General features: G+C 39.1%; 1 protein-coding gene across 1 annotated transcript in view; it reads right to left on the bottom strand.

Annotated features, from left to right (window-relative positions):
* LOC120515454 (lysophospholipid acyltransferase 1-like) overlaps window positions 1–18,431 on the bottom strand; it is a 267,682-nt gene that overhangs the window by 38,675 nt on the left and 210,576 nt on the right. The window contains 1 exon segment of the mRNA XM_039736483.1: window positions 10,357–10,460. Within this exon segment, the coding sequence (XP_039592417.1) occupies window positions 10,357–10,460 (104 nt within the window).

Genomic DNA, 18,431 nt, shown 5'->3' on the forward strand with positions numbered 1-18,431 from the left:
CATGTTGCAATGTGTTAAATTTTAGCATGAGTTAAACTTTCCATTCTTTTCTTTCTTGCTGCACTGGCCCATAAGCACTGTGAGTTTAAAGTCGCTCTTACAGTCTCCATGGCTGTTGAAGTGGGCAGCTATAGTTACATCTGTGTTTCCAAGCTTGATTTGGAATCTGTGTAAGTTAATTCTTTGGTGGCGTGTCTGTCCAGTTTCTCCCACATAGATTGCAGTATCAGGACATTTCATGCAGAGAAGTAGGTAGACTACATTAGATGATCTGCAGGAAAACTATCCCGTTATGCGATGTTCTAGGCGGCAGTGTGGTATAAACAGAGGTGCATAGAGTAGCCAAAAATTGTACTCAAGTAAGAGTAGCGTTACTTCAAAATAATATTACTCAAATAGAAGTAAAAAGTAGTCCACCAAAAACTTACTCAAGTAAGAGTAAAAAAGTAATTGGTGAAAAGACTACTCAAGTACTGAGTAACTGTTTGAACATAATAAATGATTTCTTTTTTAGAAATGTTGTAATAAGACAGACAAAAATATAAAATAATGTGCAAATTCTGCTATTTCCAAATAATAAAATAAAGAGTACAAATAAATCACATTTTTACAAAATAAAGATGCACAAATAACACAAAGTTCCAAATCTCAGTTTTTCACAATAAGCTTTTGAAGCCGATACCTATAGTAGGTAACATGTATGTTTGAACAGTGCAAACTACTTACAGTGATGAGATATCCTGTAAACTGACAGTATAATACTGCATATGCACTTTGTGGTGTAGTGGGTCTTTGGTTTCAAAAAAAGGCCAGTTTCAAATCCATAAAGCCGTATCACTCTCCGTGGGCGCAATTGCACGACTGCGGGGAGTTAATGAGGTAGTTGGAGCGAGTCGCACTTGCATGTGCGGGTCCAATCATTTTCAATTGATTTATTGGCATCCTGCAGCATGTGATTAAGGCTCACGGAGACGGGAGTGTATATATACGAGTCAGCACAACAAAGAAGGGGGAATCAAAGAAAAGGAGAAAAGACATGAGGTTAAAAGAAATGAAAGGTAGGCTTGGGAACAACGATCTGGTTCTTTCAGTGAAGCTGAGACCGTTTAGCAGTGAACAGGAGCCCCGCATGACTGAAAAGTCTCTCACAGGCTGCAAGAGGCAGGAAGTTTGTGTGTGGTTATGTGACTACATGGCTATGTCTGATTGGTGAAACAGTCATGCAGTAGTTCCACTGGCAACTTCTCTCTTGCAAAAATGTTTTTTAATGCATAAATGGAAAAAAGTAACAAGTCGAGTGTTGCCCAATGTAGTGGAGTAAGAGTAGTGTTTCTTCACAAATGTACTCAAGTAAAATTAAAAAGTATGGTGTAGTAAAACTACTCTTAGAAGTACAATTTTTTAAAAAAATTACTCAAGTAAATCTAATGGAGTAAATGTAACTCGTTACTACACAACTCTGGGTATAACTACACAGTCTGTATTATAAATGTGAGCACATGTTTTATATCTTTTCTGTAGGCAAAGGGAAATGTGCCATTTTCTGTTGGTCAACTTAGGGATTTTTGGAAAATTAGTTGCTGCAGGTTTGACAGTTGTCTGTATGCCAGGAGGGGAGGTTCTGGAAATAAATTTTTCAGCGTTTCATCATTGTGTAGCATTGGGTGAAGTACTTTATAATTTTTCGAAGTGCTTCAAGATGTGGGTTATAGGTGACAACAAGGGGGATGCGGTTCTTGTGTTTGATTTTATATTCCAGAAGGTTGTCTTTGGGTATGACAGTAGCTCTTCTTATTTGAGTGTCTGTTGTTTTGGCGGTATAACCTTGTCTGATGAAATGTTGTCTGAGCTCCTGCAGTTGTTTATCCTGGTCTGTCGGGTCTGAGCAAATATGGTTGTATCGAATTGCTTTGCTGAAAATAATGGAGTGCCTTATATGCTTGGGATGGAAGCTGTCACTTCTCAGGTAGTTCCTTCTCTCTCTGGCTTGTCTTTCAGTTGTATGGCAATGTCAAGGAAGCTGACTTCTGTTTTTGAATGATTCAGCTTCAGCTTTGTGTTGGGGTGGAAAGAATTATATTCATTAAGAAAATGGAGGAGGTCCTTCTTACTGGCAGTCCAGATTATGAAGATGTCGTCTATGTAACGGAGGTACAACATTGGTTTTAATATGCATATTGACATAAAATCTTCTTCTAGTTTTGCAATAAATAGGTTTGAATAGTGAGGTGCAAGCCAACAGCTGATTGCAGTCCCTATTTGTTGCATCTAGAAGTCTTGTCCAAATGTGAATAAAATATGTGTCAGAATGAATTTTATTATTTGTATAACTGACATTGTGGATAAATCATGTTGTCTAAGGTACGTTGTCGATATGCCATCATCATGGGGGATGTTTGTGTAAAGTACCTCAACATCCATTGGGGCCAGTAAGGTTCTCTCAGGTAAGGGACCAATAGCAGACAGTTTTTTTTAAGAAATCAGTGGTGTCCTGGATGTAGCTGGTTGTATTGCAGGTAAAGGGTTTAAGTATGTGTTCCACCCAACTTGAAACATTATCTGTAAGGGAGCCAGTTCCGGAGATTATAGGCCTTCCTGTGTTTCCTTTTTGTGGATTTTAGAAAGCATGTAGAAGTAACCCATTTTGGGGTTCTCAGGAATTAAAACTTTTTACTTGATCCCTGATGTCAAGAAGAAAGCTACTTAGTATCTTTTTTAGGTCCTTTTTGTAGAGATCTGTTGAGTCTTCCTGTAGTTTGTAATAATGCATAGTATTGGACAAATTGTCTCTGTGTCTCCTGTATATAGTCTGATGTGTTCATGATAACTAAGGCACCCCCTTTGACTGCTGGTTTGATAATGATCTCTGTATTTTCCCCTAGTGAATGTATGGCTCTCCGCTCATCAACAGTAATGTTTTCTATCTGATTTTGATCCCTGTTTTCACTCTCTATCAGAAGCAGTCTATATAAATGTCCAGGGTGGAGTTTCTGTCAGCTTCTGGTGTCCATGTATATTTATTAGTGGGGTTGTTGTAACTGCCTGTTGTTGGTTCCTGTGTACCATTGTTTTCGTTCTTCTGGAAAAATTAAACTTCCATTAAATGAAGTTATTTCTGATAACTATTTAATTATGTTTGATTTGGTTCTGCCCTTACTAGTACAATCACAGAATAAAACAAAGACAAGTGCAACATCTAGATTGTACTGTAACTTTGTTTCAAAATGTATAGATATTTTGAGCAAGTCAAACGCAATTGTGGAAAACAATTTAGATCAGCTAACATCATATTATAATATGACTTTGAAAGAGGCATTGGGTGTAGTGGCGCCCCTTTAAACAAAAGTGATCAAAGCACATAGAAAGTCTCTCTGGTTTAATGAGAGCACTCAAGCTCTTAAATTAGAGTTTCGAAAACTGGAGCGCAGTTTGAAAACAACAAACTCGTAGGTCTTTTGAATTGCATGGACAGAGAGTGTTAAAAACTATAAAAAAAACTCTCTTTAAAGCCCACTCAGACTTGTGTACTGTTTAGAACAGTGCTGAATTTAACAAATGGGAATTCAGAAACATAGTGCTAAATACCAATGGACATTAGCAGTACAGACTTTATGAACATCTTTAATGAGAGAATCAAAAATATAAGATCCCAGATCTCAGCATCACAGTACAAACCTAATATTAGCTTGGCAAGCCCTATCTCACCTTGCATTCAACATTTTAGAAATGTAATCCTGCAACAGAACAGGAAGACTTACAGTTGTGCTTGAAAGTTTGTGAACCCTTTAGAATTTTCTATATTTCTGTATAAATATGACCTAAAACATCATCAGATTTTCACCCAAGTCCTAAAAGTAGATAAAGAGAAACCAGTTAAACAAATGAGACAAAAATATTATACTTGGTCTTTTATTTATTGAGGAAAATGATCGAATATTACATATTTGTGAGTGGCAAAAGTATGTGAACCTCTAGGATTAGCAGTTAGTTTGAAGGTGAAATTAGAGTCAGGTATTTTCAATCAATGGTATGATAATCAGGTATGAGTGGGCACCCTGTGTTATTTAAAGGACAGGGATCTATCAAAGTCTGCTCTTCACAACACATGTTTGTGGAAGTGTATCATGGCACGAACAAAGGAGATTTCTGAGGACCACAGAAAAAGAGTTGTTGATGCTCATCAGGCTGGAAAAGGTTACAAAACCATCTCTAAAGAGTTTGGACTCCACCAATCCACAGTCAGACAGATTGTGTACAAATGGAGGAAATTCAAGACCATTGTTACCCTCCCCAGTAATGGTCGACCAACAAAGATCAATTCAAGAGCATGGCGTGTAATAGTCGGCGAGGTCACAAAGGACCCCAGGGTAACTTCTAAGCAACTGAAGGCCTCTCTCACATTGGCTAATGTTCATGTTCATGAGTCCACCATCAGGAGAACACTGAACAACAATGGTGTGCATGGCAGGGTTGCAAGGAGAAAGCCACTGCTCTCCAAAAAAAACATTGCTGCTCGTCTGCAGTTTTTTAAAGATCACGTGGACAAACCAGAAGGCTATTGGAAGAATGTTTTGTGGATGTATGAGACCAAAATAAAACTTTTTGGTTTAAATGAAAAGCGTTATGTTTGGAGAAAGGAAAACACTGCATTCCAGCATAAGAACCTTATCCCACCTGTGAAACATGGTGGTGGTAGTATCATGGTTTGGACCTGTTTTGCTGCATCTGGGCCAGGACGGCTTGATTTCATTGATGGAACAATGAATTCTGAATTATATCAGAGAATTATAAAGGAAAATGTCAGGACATCTGTCCATGAACTGAATCTCAAGAGAAGGTGGGTCATGCAGGAAGACAACGACCCTAAGCACACAAGTCGTTCTACCAAAGAATGGTTACAGAAAAATAAATTTAATGTTTTGGAATGGCCAAGTCAAAGTCCTGACCTTAATCCAATCTAAATGTTGTGGAAGGACCTGAAGCAAGCAGCTAATGTGAGGAAACCCATTAACATCCCAGAGTGGAAGCTGTTCTGTACAGAGGAATGGGCTAAAATTCCTCCAAGCCAGTGCGCAGGAATGACCAAAAGTTACCGGAAACGTTTAGTTGCAGTTATTGCTGCAAAGGGGGGTCACATCAGATACTGAAAGCAAAGGTTCACATACTTTTGCCAATTACAAATATGTAATATTTGATCATTTTCCTTAATAAATAAATGACCAAGTATGATATTTTTGTCTCATTTGTTTAACTGGTTTCTCTTTATCTACTTTTAAGACTTGAGTGAAAATCTGATAATGTTTTAGGTCATACAGTATTTATGCAGTAATATCGAAAATTCTAAAGGGTTCATAAACTTTCAAGCACAACTGTAACTCCAACAAAACTAGTAAAATGTGCAGTGAATGTTGTTGGAGCAACTATTCTTAGCATTATTAACATTTCATTACTGCATGGTGTAGGCAAATAAACAAATCCAAATCATATTATGTGATGTCATCCATTGTCAAATTCTGCTACATCTAATTTTTTTTATTTTTATACTGTATTGAGGATTTGTTCTGTTCTGTGTGTTGTATTGTATTGTATTGACCCCCTTCTTTTTGACACCCACTGCATTCCCAACCTACCTGGAAAGGGGTCTCTCTTTGAATTGCCTTTCCCGAGGTTTCTTCCATTTTTTCCCCACTGGGGTTTTTTTGGGAGTTGTTCCTTGTCTTCTTAGAGAGTCAAGGTTGGGGAGCTGTCAAGAGACAGGGTCTATTAAAGTCCATTGCGGCACTCCTTGTGTGATTTTGGGCTATACAAAAATAAATTGTATTGTATTGTATTAGCAAGGAGGAAGTTAGGACAGCTATGAAATGGATGAAGAATGAAAAGCCGTTGGTCCAGATGACACACCTGTGTAAGCATGGATATGTTTAGGAGAGATGGCAGTGGAGATTTTAACCAGATTATTTAACAGAATCTTGGAAAGTGAAAGGATGCCTGATAAGTGGAGAAGAAGTGTTTTGGTACCGATTTTTAAGAATAAGGGGCATATGCAGATCTGTAGTAACTACAGGGGAATAAAACTGTTGAGCCACAGCATGGAATTAAGAAAAGGACAGTGGATGCTAGGTTAAGACGAGAGGTGATGATTAGTGAGCAGCAGTATGGTTTCATGCCAGGAAAGAGCACCACAGATGCAATTTTTGCTCTGAGGGTGTTGATGGAGAAGTATACAGAAGCTCAGACCGGAAGGCAGAACCAGAAGGCAGGAGACATAGCTGGAGGTGGCAGAGTTAAAGATGTTAAGATTTGCAATGTGTGTGACGAGGATGGACAGAATTAGACATGAGTACATTAGAGGGTCGGGTCAAGTTGGAGGATTGGGAGACAAAGTCAGAGAGGTGAGATTATGTTAGTTTGGACATGTGCAGAGGAGAGATGCTGGGTATATTGGGAAAAGGATGTTAAGGATAGAGCTGCCAGGTAACAGGAAAAGAGGAAGGCCTAAGAGAAGGTTTATGAATGTGTTGAGAGAGGACATACAGGTGGTCTGTGTAACAAAGCAAGATGCAGAAGACAGGATGATATGGAAGAAGATGATCCGCTGTGGTAACCCCTAACAGGAGCAGCCAAAAGAAGAAGAAGAAGAATTTTATATGCAATGAGAATCTAAATGATGGGGTGAACATGACAGGAAGATGAGATGAGCCAAATGTGACACAATGCTGAAGTGCTGATGTGCCCTGTTTGGCCAGGGTTGTCTGTGTCCACAGCTATTTTAAGAGTTCCCAAGTAAGCAACTTCTTAAGTCACTAAACCAATGGTACCTATATTTGGAGGTTGCTTGTTTAAAGAGAAGGTATAAAAATTGAACAACTGCATGGAACTCCACAGCTTATCTATGGATGGATGGAAGTAATCGCTTCTGCCCATGCCTAGAACAGCGTTTTCCCACACTCTGTGACTGGACAAGTGCCGAATGCAAGAAACCCCAAATGCATCGTTCTTTGGTCAAGTATAGTGCTCCTTTGACTATTATATTATTGTGAGTGTTAAACCAATATCAAACAGAAGCAAGTATAATCTTACTGATTTTTTCGATCAACACTCTACCACTAGGGAACAATACATAAATATATATTGGTTTAGTAAAGGCTGTGGTGGGCTGGCGCCCTGCCCGAGGTTTGTTTCTTGCCTTGCTCCCTGTGTTGGCTGGGACTGGCTCCAGCAGACCCCCTTGACCCTGTAGTTAGGATATAGCAGGTTGGATAAGGGATGGATGGATGGTTTAGTAAAGGATATAATATCTAATGAACCTCTTCCCAGGTAGCACGTGCCTCCCGCTGAATACAAAGCCCAGTACCTAATTTATTAAAACTGGAAGTTACCAAACCATTGCTTAAAAATTCACAGACCCCCATATATTTAATAATCATAGGCACATTTCAAATTTACCCTTTCTCTCTGAAATACTTGAAAAAGGATTTGCCAATCAGATTCAGGCTCATCTTACAAATCATCAGTCGTAGTACAGAAACAGCACTAACATGTGTTTAAACAACATTCAGATATCCTCTCATGAAGGAAATTCCACTGTAATTATTTTTTTAGATTTATGTATAGTGTTTGATACCATTTACCATGTTTTTTTACTACACAGGCTGGAAACTGATTTTTGGGCTTATAGGCAATATCTTTGCCTGGTTTAGTTCTTATTTATCAAATCGATTCAAGTATGTACAGAAATGTTCTGACAGCACTCCATCGTTAAACAAAGAAGTGAGATATGGTGTCATCCAGGGGCATTCTATCCTGTCCGACTACATAGATTCCTAAAACCTTTAAACCATTCTCAAAATTTTCTTTGTTTTGTTGCTCTGGCTTTTAAACTCTCTGCAGTCCTTCTGACTATGATTTTGTCTCTCGTTTCTTAGCTTTTGTTAATGATAGTTGTTCTCCTGGCTTTGACTCTTACTTTAGTTTATGACTAAGTGGTTGTCTTCCAGTCATCTTCTTAAATATTGTGTCTGCTTGCATAAACTTACAAGGAAGCATGGGTGGCTACTGAAAAAAGTTTGGTCTGCGTTGCAGTTTTTGGGGGAGAAATTGAAGCAGCACCAAAAAGTGCTTTCACATCTATCTATCTATCTATCATTGTACCTTTTACATCAATCTATTATACTGTATAATGCCTTTCACATCCATTTATTACATAGTAAGTGATATGCAAACAATTCCATCGAAACAAATACAACAAAATCATCATGAAACTAAAAAAAGCCCCAACCTAACAGATATGAAATGGTTCTTTGTGTATTTAAAAAAATCTAAACAGAAATGCAACAATGGCAGAGACCAGCATACTATTTTAGAAGAAAGTAAAATAACACTTGTCAAGTTGCAAAAAACGTTTTCCACTGCTCCTTATATGGAAAATATTTTTACTAGTTTTAGATAACATAAGGTATAATTTTCCTTGCAATGGTAATTTGTAATGCGGGACACCTCCCTGATCCAAATATTAAAAAAAAAAACTCTGCTTAAATTAATTAGTTAATGCAAAATAAATTTGTTTATTTGCACAATGTGCCTAGTATATGTCAACATTCATTAAAAATTGTTTCCGACTTGTATTTGTTTAATTTCTGTGTGAATACAGTGGAACCTCGGTTCACGAACGTCCCGGTTCACGTACAACTCGGTTCACGACCAAAAAGCCAAAACCAAAAGTTAATTTTTCAGTTCATAACGCGATTTGTTGCAAATGTTCGCTTTTTTCCTTGTGCTTAAAACACTTGAAAGTGTTAGCAAATGGAGTTTTTCATAGCGCGATTAGGTGCAATGTTACCTTTCTCTTTTTTTAAATGTTCCTTTTTTTCCGCTGTGCTTAAAACTCATTTTATAAAAAGTGTTTACAGTGATCAGGCTTTAAGTATAATAGCGCAATCTCCTGCAATCTTACTTTTTTGGTTGCTTGTGAGTTGGTTTTTAAATGCACTTCAGATTTGGTCGATGTTCCTTTTTTTCTGCTGTGCTTAAAACTCATTTTTTAAAAAATGCTGCGCGAGCACCTGCTACAGAGAGATTAGAGAGCACGAGCGATCAAGCGCAGAGAGAGAGAGAGCATGCAGCTGATGGGGATGGATGGGGTGGGTGGTGTCTGTGTGTGTGTGCATGCGTGTGCGCGCTCGTGCTACAGAGAGCGTGTGCCAGGCTGCTCCTGTAGCTGAGGGAGGGAGGGAGGGAGGGGCTTTGTTGGTGTGTGTGCTACAGAGAGAGAGCGCGAGCGAGCCAGCTCGTGTAGCTGAGCAGGGAGCCTGGGTGTTTTGTGTCAGTGTTATTCAATGTTTTTACATTAGTTTACTATTACACTGTGCATTCTATGGTGTAAGTAACTATATTTGTGCTTAATCTTTACATATTTTTACATATTTACACACAGTTTGTATGGTCTGGAACGGATTAATTGTATTTACATACAATCCTATGGGGGAAACTGCTTCGGTTCACGACCAACTCGGTTTACAACCAAAGTTCTGGAACGAATTATGGTCGTGAACCGAGGTTCCACTGTACCTACATTTCCTCAGTGAAGGGCGCCGACAAGTTTAGAATAAAATTAGGGTGGGAATGGCTCTATGGTTGTGGAAAATAATAAACAGGATGTAAGACTTGAGAAAAATCAGAGGACAAGTGATTGTATGATGTGGATTTATGGAATAGAGTGGAAATGGCCAAGGAGTGGGCACTCAATCTGCAGAGACAGAATAAGATTTGTATTTGACTTATGGTTTGGATGTGTTATAGGACAGAAAGTGCATGTTATTGGAAGATTACGGAAGTGGAGTGTGGACATTATGGTGTGGGCTTTAGAAGAATGGGGAACTGGGCAAGTTGGCAGAGGATTGAGCAATTTAGAGACAGGTGTAGTATAAAATATGGGTGGCAGGTGCACCTGTTCCTTTCCACATCTATTGTTTCTTTTAATTATAGTGTGTCATACACATACGCATTGAGGACAGGTTAAAAGACTTGGATAATAGTAATGTCCAGCTAGAATACAAGAGGGCATTGTCGACTAACACCTTATCTGTTCTTTCCTCTGCAGACCAGAAGATTGATGGCTTTACCACCCTTGACATCACTTCCAGTGTCTGAATGCCTGGACCTGCCTCTTCCTACCAGATGACTTTATCAAAGGAAGCTCCGCCATCTTCAAGCAGTCTATTTAGAGACTCTCTCATCTTCAAAGATGTTTTATTTTCTTTTTAATATGGGTGCCCCAACACTTCACAGTTGTCTATGTTCTTTCTTATAAGTGGTATTGATCTTTAAGCTTAAAAATAGTTTAAAAAAATTGATCACCTCAATATTCCAAATGTTCAAGTTTGAAACAAGGTCCCAGCGGAAGTTTCCTTTGTCATCTATGCCACTGAATCCATATCCTGCAGCATTGTGGACTGCATCTGCTGTAAGAAAAAAACACTTCCTATTAGTTTTCTGTGTTCAAAGAAATATTTACTGTCATTGCTTGATTAAAGAATAAAATATCACACTTAAGATCTAGCACACTTTTTACTAATAATTATACATTTTGCGTCTAAGTAAGTATTGTTGCTATAGTGAGCCCTTCCGCTCTCAATACAATATAAAAACTTCTGCTTAAACCTAAAGAGCTGAATAAACCAAGATGCTCATGATGGAAAGACTGAAACTAAGAAGTGGGCTCACAAGAGTTGGTTATAGTCCATAACCATAACCATTGCAATTCTCTGTTATCTAAACAGTTCAACCTATTGATTTATTAATTTTCTTTGCTCAGGCATCTCTGCACATTAGTTTATAACAGTAGTCCAAAATTAAATTGCATGCTGAGCAAATAAATACTGCCTGTCCTGTACAATACAACATAATAATATCATTACACCTGTTTTATACTTTGAATGGGTTTATTTGCAAACAGACATATTTAGAAGCATCTCCAAAACTTGTGTTGCTTTCCACAACTAGTGCAACAGTATAATAGTAAACTCTACAATAGCTAACTAAGAATGCTAAAAGACAGTCATAGTAAGAAATATCATGGAAAATGTGAAAAATGACGAAAGGAGATTCCTTCAGCGTTTTAAGCAGTATGAAAGGCTGTACTAGGAATTGCTCTGACACCAAAAAGGTATGCAGGAAGAACAGGGATATGACTGGTAAACGAAATATAGTCAAAAACAAAGCATAAGTTGAAACAAAACAAATCAAGCCCTGTGCTCAAATAATGCCAAGGAAACCAAGTAAGGTAAAATAATGGCTTTACTATGGCAAAAACAAAACATTACAGAAGAATGCAGAGATATTTCAAAGTAAAGTAAATACAATACTGAAAACAACAGTCTAACAGTCCTCAAGGCATACCAAGACATAGATTCTCTTTCTCGTTCTCTCATCATCTTTGAATTTTGAATTTCCAGGGCTCCGAAGAAAAGCCCAGTTTTTAAATAAATAATAAATAAATAAAAAAATAAATGGGAGAAACGCAAGACAGAAGGGAAAAAAAAAAAGGCGGTAAAAGAAAGGAGGAGGCAGAGAGCGCGAGCGCAGTATTAGGGAAAGAGAGTGGACGATCCAGCCCAATGTAAAAGAGAGAGATCAGCGCGGTCTGGGGTCCCAGATGGAGCGAGTGATCGACGCACATGGGAGAGCATCGTTCCCACTGAGGCTTTTAATAAGGTGGGTACGATCAGGGAAAAGTCTGCCCTAGGAATCCGAGTGACGACTGAGTGTGAGAATAAGACGGGAGGATGTTAGCAGAAACTAATGCCACAGCAGTTCTGGCGTGTAAAGTAATAATACCAGACCGAATATATATATAATTCTGGAGGAATGAAACACACATGGAAGCGTTCAGTCTCAGGCATACAAAAACTCTGAAAAACTTTATTAACAAACTTGGCTCACTACTGCCACCCTTTGTTCACCACCAAAAAGTCATTTTAAATATATTTACATAAAGTCCACAAATGAGAGCATATTTACATTCATGTCAACACCCCCACTTGCTCTCATATCGTTACCATCATCAAAAATTAACTTCTGTTCACATCAAGTACAATCTTCTGTGTACCTTTAATCTCCAAACATAAATGAGGCAAATTTAATCAACTTAAATGTTGTCGCAGGCTTTGTCATTACATCTGCCACCATTTGTTCTGTTGGGCAATAGATCAAACATATTTTTCCATCATTCAATGAAGACCTAACAAAATGATATTTTATGTCCACATGTTTGCATCTCTGTCTGCTCACAGGATTCTTTGTCAGTGCAATCGCACCCTGGTTGTCCTCATATAATTATAGGTGGTTCATTCTGGTGCTCATCAATGCCTTCTAATAGCTGCATTAGGTACAGGCATTCCTGTGTGGTTGCAGCTAAATCCATATACTCTGCCTGACAAGTAGACAGTGCAACAGTTGGTTGCTTTTTGGTTCTCCACGAAATCAAAGAACCATTCTCATTAAGACTCACGCAAAAACCAGTTGTACTGCGCCTGTCGACTACATCAGCCACCCAGTCCGCATCACTGTATGCATATAGTCTCAGTTTATCATCATCACATCTCCTGTAACACAGTTCTTTCTCAGATGTGCCTTTTAAATATCTCAGTACATGTTTAACTGTACACCACTGTTTCTCTGTTGGCTTAGTAAAGTACTGAGACAGTTTACTAACAATAAAACTGAGATCAGGTCTTGTACATGTAGTGAGGTAGATAAGGCTGCCTACAGCCTCTCTGTATTTCCTGACATCCTGCATCATTTCTGCATCACCAGTGTAACTCAACTTTTGTTCACAGGGTGTCATTCTTGGCTTACAGTGTTGCATATCAAATCTTTCCAAGATTTTTTCCACATACCTCTTTTGTGACATTTTCACACATCCATTGTCTTGGTCAAAATCAATACCAAGAAAATGTTTCAGCTTACCCATGTCTTTCATTTTAAATTTCTCAGTGAGTATTTCCTTTACTACATTCAGTGCGTTTTCATCACTGGCAGCAATAATCAAGTCATCCACCCACACAATCATGATCACTTTCTCAATTCCTGTTTCCTTTGTATAAACACAATGATCAGCCGGGTTCTGCACAAACCCGTTATCAGTCAGACACTCATGCAACATTTTGTTCCAATTTCTGCCCGATTGCTTTAGTCCATACAATGACTTTTTCAATTTATACACCAGTTTCTTATTTGTGCCACATTTGACCTCATAACCCTCTGGCTGTTCAATGTAGATCTCACAATCTATTGGTGCATGTAAATAAGCAGTTTTTACATCCATCTGATGTTAGATTAGGTTTTCCTGTACTGCTTTCTGCATTAGCACTCTGATACTGGCTATATTGACATTTTTTTGACTATATCCCTTGGCCACAAATCGTGCTTTGAATTTGTCAGACCCATCAATGTCTTTTTTAACTGTATACACCCATCTACCCCCCACTGCTTTCTTACCCTCAGGTAAGCTGGTTAGGGTAAATGCGTCATTATCTTTCAGGGATTGCATTTCTTCATCCATTGCATTACACCACTCCTTTGAGTTTGGTGAATGAACAGCTTCCCTGAATGAGAGGGGTACATTACACATCACTCTGTAGCAGAAATCAATGTTAGACAGAACTTGGTCATCACTCTCTTCTCCCAATACATAATCATTTAAATAAGCAGGTCTCTTTCTTACTCGGGAGGGGTATTGCTTGGACTCACTAACAGTATCATCTGCCTGTGTTGTGTCACTCTTATTTCTTAAAAAGTACACAAAAATCGTACTGGAAAAATCGTCAGTGAACGACAATGCAAATCTGTACCCATCTTTAGACTCTAGGTCTATTGGTCCAGCAAGATCAGTGTGCACCAACTCAAGAGCTGTTTTGGCTCTTACATCTGGCTCCCTGTTACGTGTCTGGACAAATTTTCCCTGGATACACACCTCACAGTGCAGTACTGATTTGTCTGGTTTACCTTTGATTGTCATACCATTAACAACTCCCTGTAATTTCTGAATATCATCATAATTACAATGCCCCAAAATATCATGCCATGTCTGCATGTCATGACAGCCCTTACATTGATCATCACATTTATCATTTACTGTTTGTAAATAGTATAGTCTGTTATGCTCATGAATATGGAATTTTGTACCGTCTCTGTGTTGGAGGACGTCTTTTCCTTGCTTAAAGATAATAGTTGCTCCGTTGGAAGTAGCTGCTTTTACAGAAAAGATATCCTGCGGGTAGGAGGGGATGTACAATGCCTGTCTCAACGTCGTGGTGTGGCGCTGTCCATCAAACAGAGCTCTGCATCACCTCTGTGCTCCACGACTCCATGGCACCTCGTGCCATCGGCCAGCTCTACACAGTGCGTCTCGGCTTGGAAACTATCGTCGAATGTTTTAAACTTTGTTATATCCGTGACGATATGTGAGGTTGCCCCGGTATCGACCATCAGACCAGTCATATTCATGTCGTGTCTTGGTTGGACCCCCGCGCTTCTGTCGCTCATTTGGAATGCATATTCCTTGCCGCTCATCTCCTCTGAAACTTGTCTTGCGTTGTCGCGTCGCTGTTTCCGTCTGCAGTTTGCGTCTCAGTGTGTGGAGTTCTTACACCAGCTGCACCATTGTTTGCGTTGACATGCTTTTTCCTTGTGTCCTTTTAGACCACATCTGAAACACACTATATCTGTACTCTCGGTTCCCCGGTCACTCGTACTCACCGAAGCAGGTTTCGCACTTGGTTGTATTCGCGCTTTCATCACGTTGTCGTCGGACGTTGTGGCGCGCATCTTTTCAGTGTCTTCATAACTCCATAATTTAGTTTTAAATTCCGCAAAAGGAATGGTCACTTCACTTTGCGTAATATGGATCGCGAATGGTTTGAATGATTCTGGCAGTCCCTTTAAATAGTCCATCGCTCAATGTTTCGCCTGCATTTCTTAATGCCGTGATGGCCGTCTCCGCACGTATGACATACTCAGTCACACTTTCGCAACTTAACTTTCGGAGTGAGGTCAGTTCTGTGTATAGGCTAATTACACGTGGCTTTCCTTTACCTGCATAATAGTCTCTCAGAATCTTTAACGCTTTTCGTCCATCGTCCGCTGCTTCTCGCATCACCAGCGATAAACTCTCTGGTGATCCGCAGAGAGCGGATCAGCGAGCGGAAGCAGAGAGCAGGGCGGCGTCTCCCACAGGCACGTAGCCCTTCGAAAGCACCCGAGCAAGTTCACCTGAGGTAAAGCCGGCAGCTGACCAGTAGAAATAACCGGCAGTGAGAAATTAAAGTCGATCGCTCAGCGGGTGGTGGAAACTTAAAGCGACGGTGATTCAGCTGAACACGGAAAGCGCGAAGCACCTATAAAACGGCAAAGATGACTTCAACATTTAATGTAAGTTCTATCTGCTCTCTGCCCATCGAGGGCACGTTTATATGTTGTGTGTCCTGCAGTATGTACAGCTCAGGTTTTCCGGCCGACAGTGCAGATAGCTTCACCTGCCAAAAATGTTTAGTTAATTTAGAGTTGGTCGGGAAAATACGCGAATTGGAGGACCGCGTTAGGAATCTGATAGCGATTAGGCAAACCGAAAATTGGATCGACTCGGTTTGTTTAGACAATTCGGCTACATCTGATTCGGCTTCAGTCTCTCCAGGTCCCACTGTAGTCAGTGCGAGGCCGAAATCAGCAGCACCAATTCAGCCACAGGGCGAGTGGGTAACAGTAAGACGGGGTCTAAGAATCCAAAATTTAGTCCCCCAGCACCCAGGTCACCAATTCGGACCCAGAACAGGTTCTCAGCTCTCCGCAGCGCGCCTGTGGAAACTGAGAATAATAAAGTGCTCATAATTGGCGATTCCATAGTGCGGAATGTTAGAATTCCAAACTATGTTAAACCAGCAGTTAATGTTAAGTGCCTTGCAGGGGCCAAGATTTCTGGCATAAAGGCGCATTGGACCGTGTTGCCGACGATGAAGTATCTACCTTATTGCTGCATGTCGGCACTAATGATATTTATTTACAGCAATCTGAGGTATTAAAGCGAACTTCATCTCTCTATGCACCAAAGCTAAAACAAAATGTCGGAATTTAATTGTATCTGGTCCCTTACCAAGATTATATAGAGGGATGTGATTTATAGCAGATTGCATTCCTTTCACTGCTGGCTAGAAACCTGGTGTGCAAATAAAAGCATAGCATTTGTGAACAATTGGGATGATTTTTGGGAAAGGCCTGGATTTTTCAGAAGAGATGGTCTTCATCCTAACTGGAGGGATCTTATGTATTATCCCAAAATATGGCAGCAAAACTGCCTGGTTGACTGATTAGAGCACCATCCAGGCCGCAGTCATGTGATCTTAAATCACAGGCTGTTGTTTATCCCACCTGTTATTTTCCTGAAGCTGTTACCCATAATCCCTGTTGTGGGGCATCCAGTAAATTTAGTCTTGATACAAACCATAAATTAATTGATAACCAAAAATAAGGTGTATAATTAGACCAAGGGATAAAACCAGACACTCCACCAGGGGCATCTGTAATAGAAATTTAATTCAAATTAAAACAAAAATATATCAGCAGTTCAGAAAGAACCATGCAGTTTTAAATGCTGTTTATTGAACATTCGCTCTCTTGGCACTAAAGCTGTTTTGGTAAATGATATAATATTAAGTACAAAATCTGATCTGTGTCTTCTTACTGAAACCTGGCTTAGTAAATGTGACACTGTTCCCTAGCTGAGGCGTCACCAGATGGATACTCGTTCCTTCATAAGTCTAGAGATTCTGGTCGAGGAGGAGGCCTTGGAATAATTCATTGTAACAAATTGCAAATCACTCCTAAAAATTTAGGCAACTTTACATCCTTTGAGGCATTCATTTTAAATATTAAAACAGATTCCAACACAATTATAGTGCTAGTCTACAGACCACCAGGGCCATATTCATTGTTCATGACTGAATTTAGCAACCTTCTGTCTGATTTGGCTATAAATTATGATCACGTAGTTCTGATGGGGATTTTAATGTACACATTGATGTGGAAACTGACACTTTTAGCAAATGTTTTACTTATTTGTTAAATTCAGTAGGATTTTGTCAGATTGTCAAAGGTCCAACTCATAATCATAACCATACATTAGATTTAATTATAACTTACAAAGTTGAAATTCAAAATTTAAATATTACTCCATTAAATGTAGTTATTTCCGATCACTTCTTAATTACGTTTGATTTAGTTCTGCCCATGCCAGCGCACTCGCAGATTAAAACAAAGACAGTGACATCTAGATTGTAATTCTGCTTCAAAATTTATAGATACCTTGAGTAAGTCGAGTGTAATTGTGGAAAACCATTTAGATCAGTTAACATCAAATGTAAACGTGGAAAACAATTTAGATCAGCTAATATCACATTATAATGTGACCTTGAGAGATGCTCTGGACACAGTGGCTCCCCTAAAACAAAAGTGATCAAAGCACATAGAAACTCTCCCTGGTTTAATGAAAATACTCGAGCTCTTAAATTAGAGTGTCGAAAACTGGAGCAGATGGAGAACAACAAAGCTACATGTCTTTCAAATTGCATGGACAGAGAGTGTTAATAAATATAAAAAGCCCTCTTTAAAGCTCGCTCAGAATACTATTCTACATTAATAGATAGCAATAATAAAAATCCTAGGGTACTTTTTAGAGCAGTGGCTAAATTAACAAATGGGAATTCAGATCAACAGTGCAAAATACCAACAGATATTAGCAGTACAGACTTTATGAACTTCTTCAATGAGAAAATTAAAAATATAAGATCCCAGATCTCAGCATCACAGTACAAACCAAATACTAGCTTAGCAGACCCTGTCACATTGCATTCAGCACTTTAATAATTTTAATCCTGTAACTCACCAGGAAGTCTTAACTTTAATTACTAAAATGAAGCCCACTACTTGTTCCCTAGATCCAGTGCCAACAAAACTAGTAAAAGTGCAATGGATGTTCTTGCAGCCCTATTCTAACCATTATCAATAGTTCATTACTGCATGGCACAGTACCTGATGCACTAAAAGTGTCAGTCATTAAACCTTTACTTAAAAAGTCAGACCTAGACCCACACATACTAAATAACTATAGGCCTATTTCAAATTTACCATTTCTCTCTAAAATACTAGAAAAGTAGTCGCCAGTCAGCTTCAGTCACACCTTACGCATTACAATTTATTTGAGAAATTCCAGTCTGGCTTTCGCACTGGTCATAGTACAGAAACGGCACTAACACGGGTTGTAAATGACATTCTGATATCCTCTGATGAAGGAAATTCCACTGTAATTATGTTGTTGGACTTAAGTGCAGCATTTGACACCATTGACCATTCTATTTTACTGCACAGGCTAGAAAACGATG

This window comes from Polypterus senegalus, chromosome 15 (assembly GCF_016835505.1).
Source record: "Polypterus senegalus isolate Bchr_013 chromosome 15, ASM1683550v1, whole genome shotgun sequence".
In the NCBI taxonomy this organism is placed as follows: domain Eukaryota; kingdom Metazoa; phylum Chordata; class Cladistia; order Polypteriformes; family Polypteridae; genus Polypterus; species Polypterus senegalus.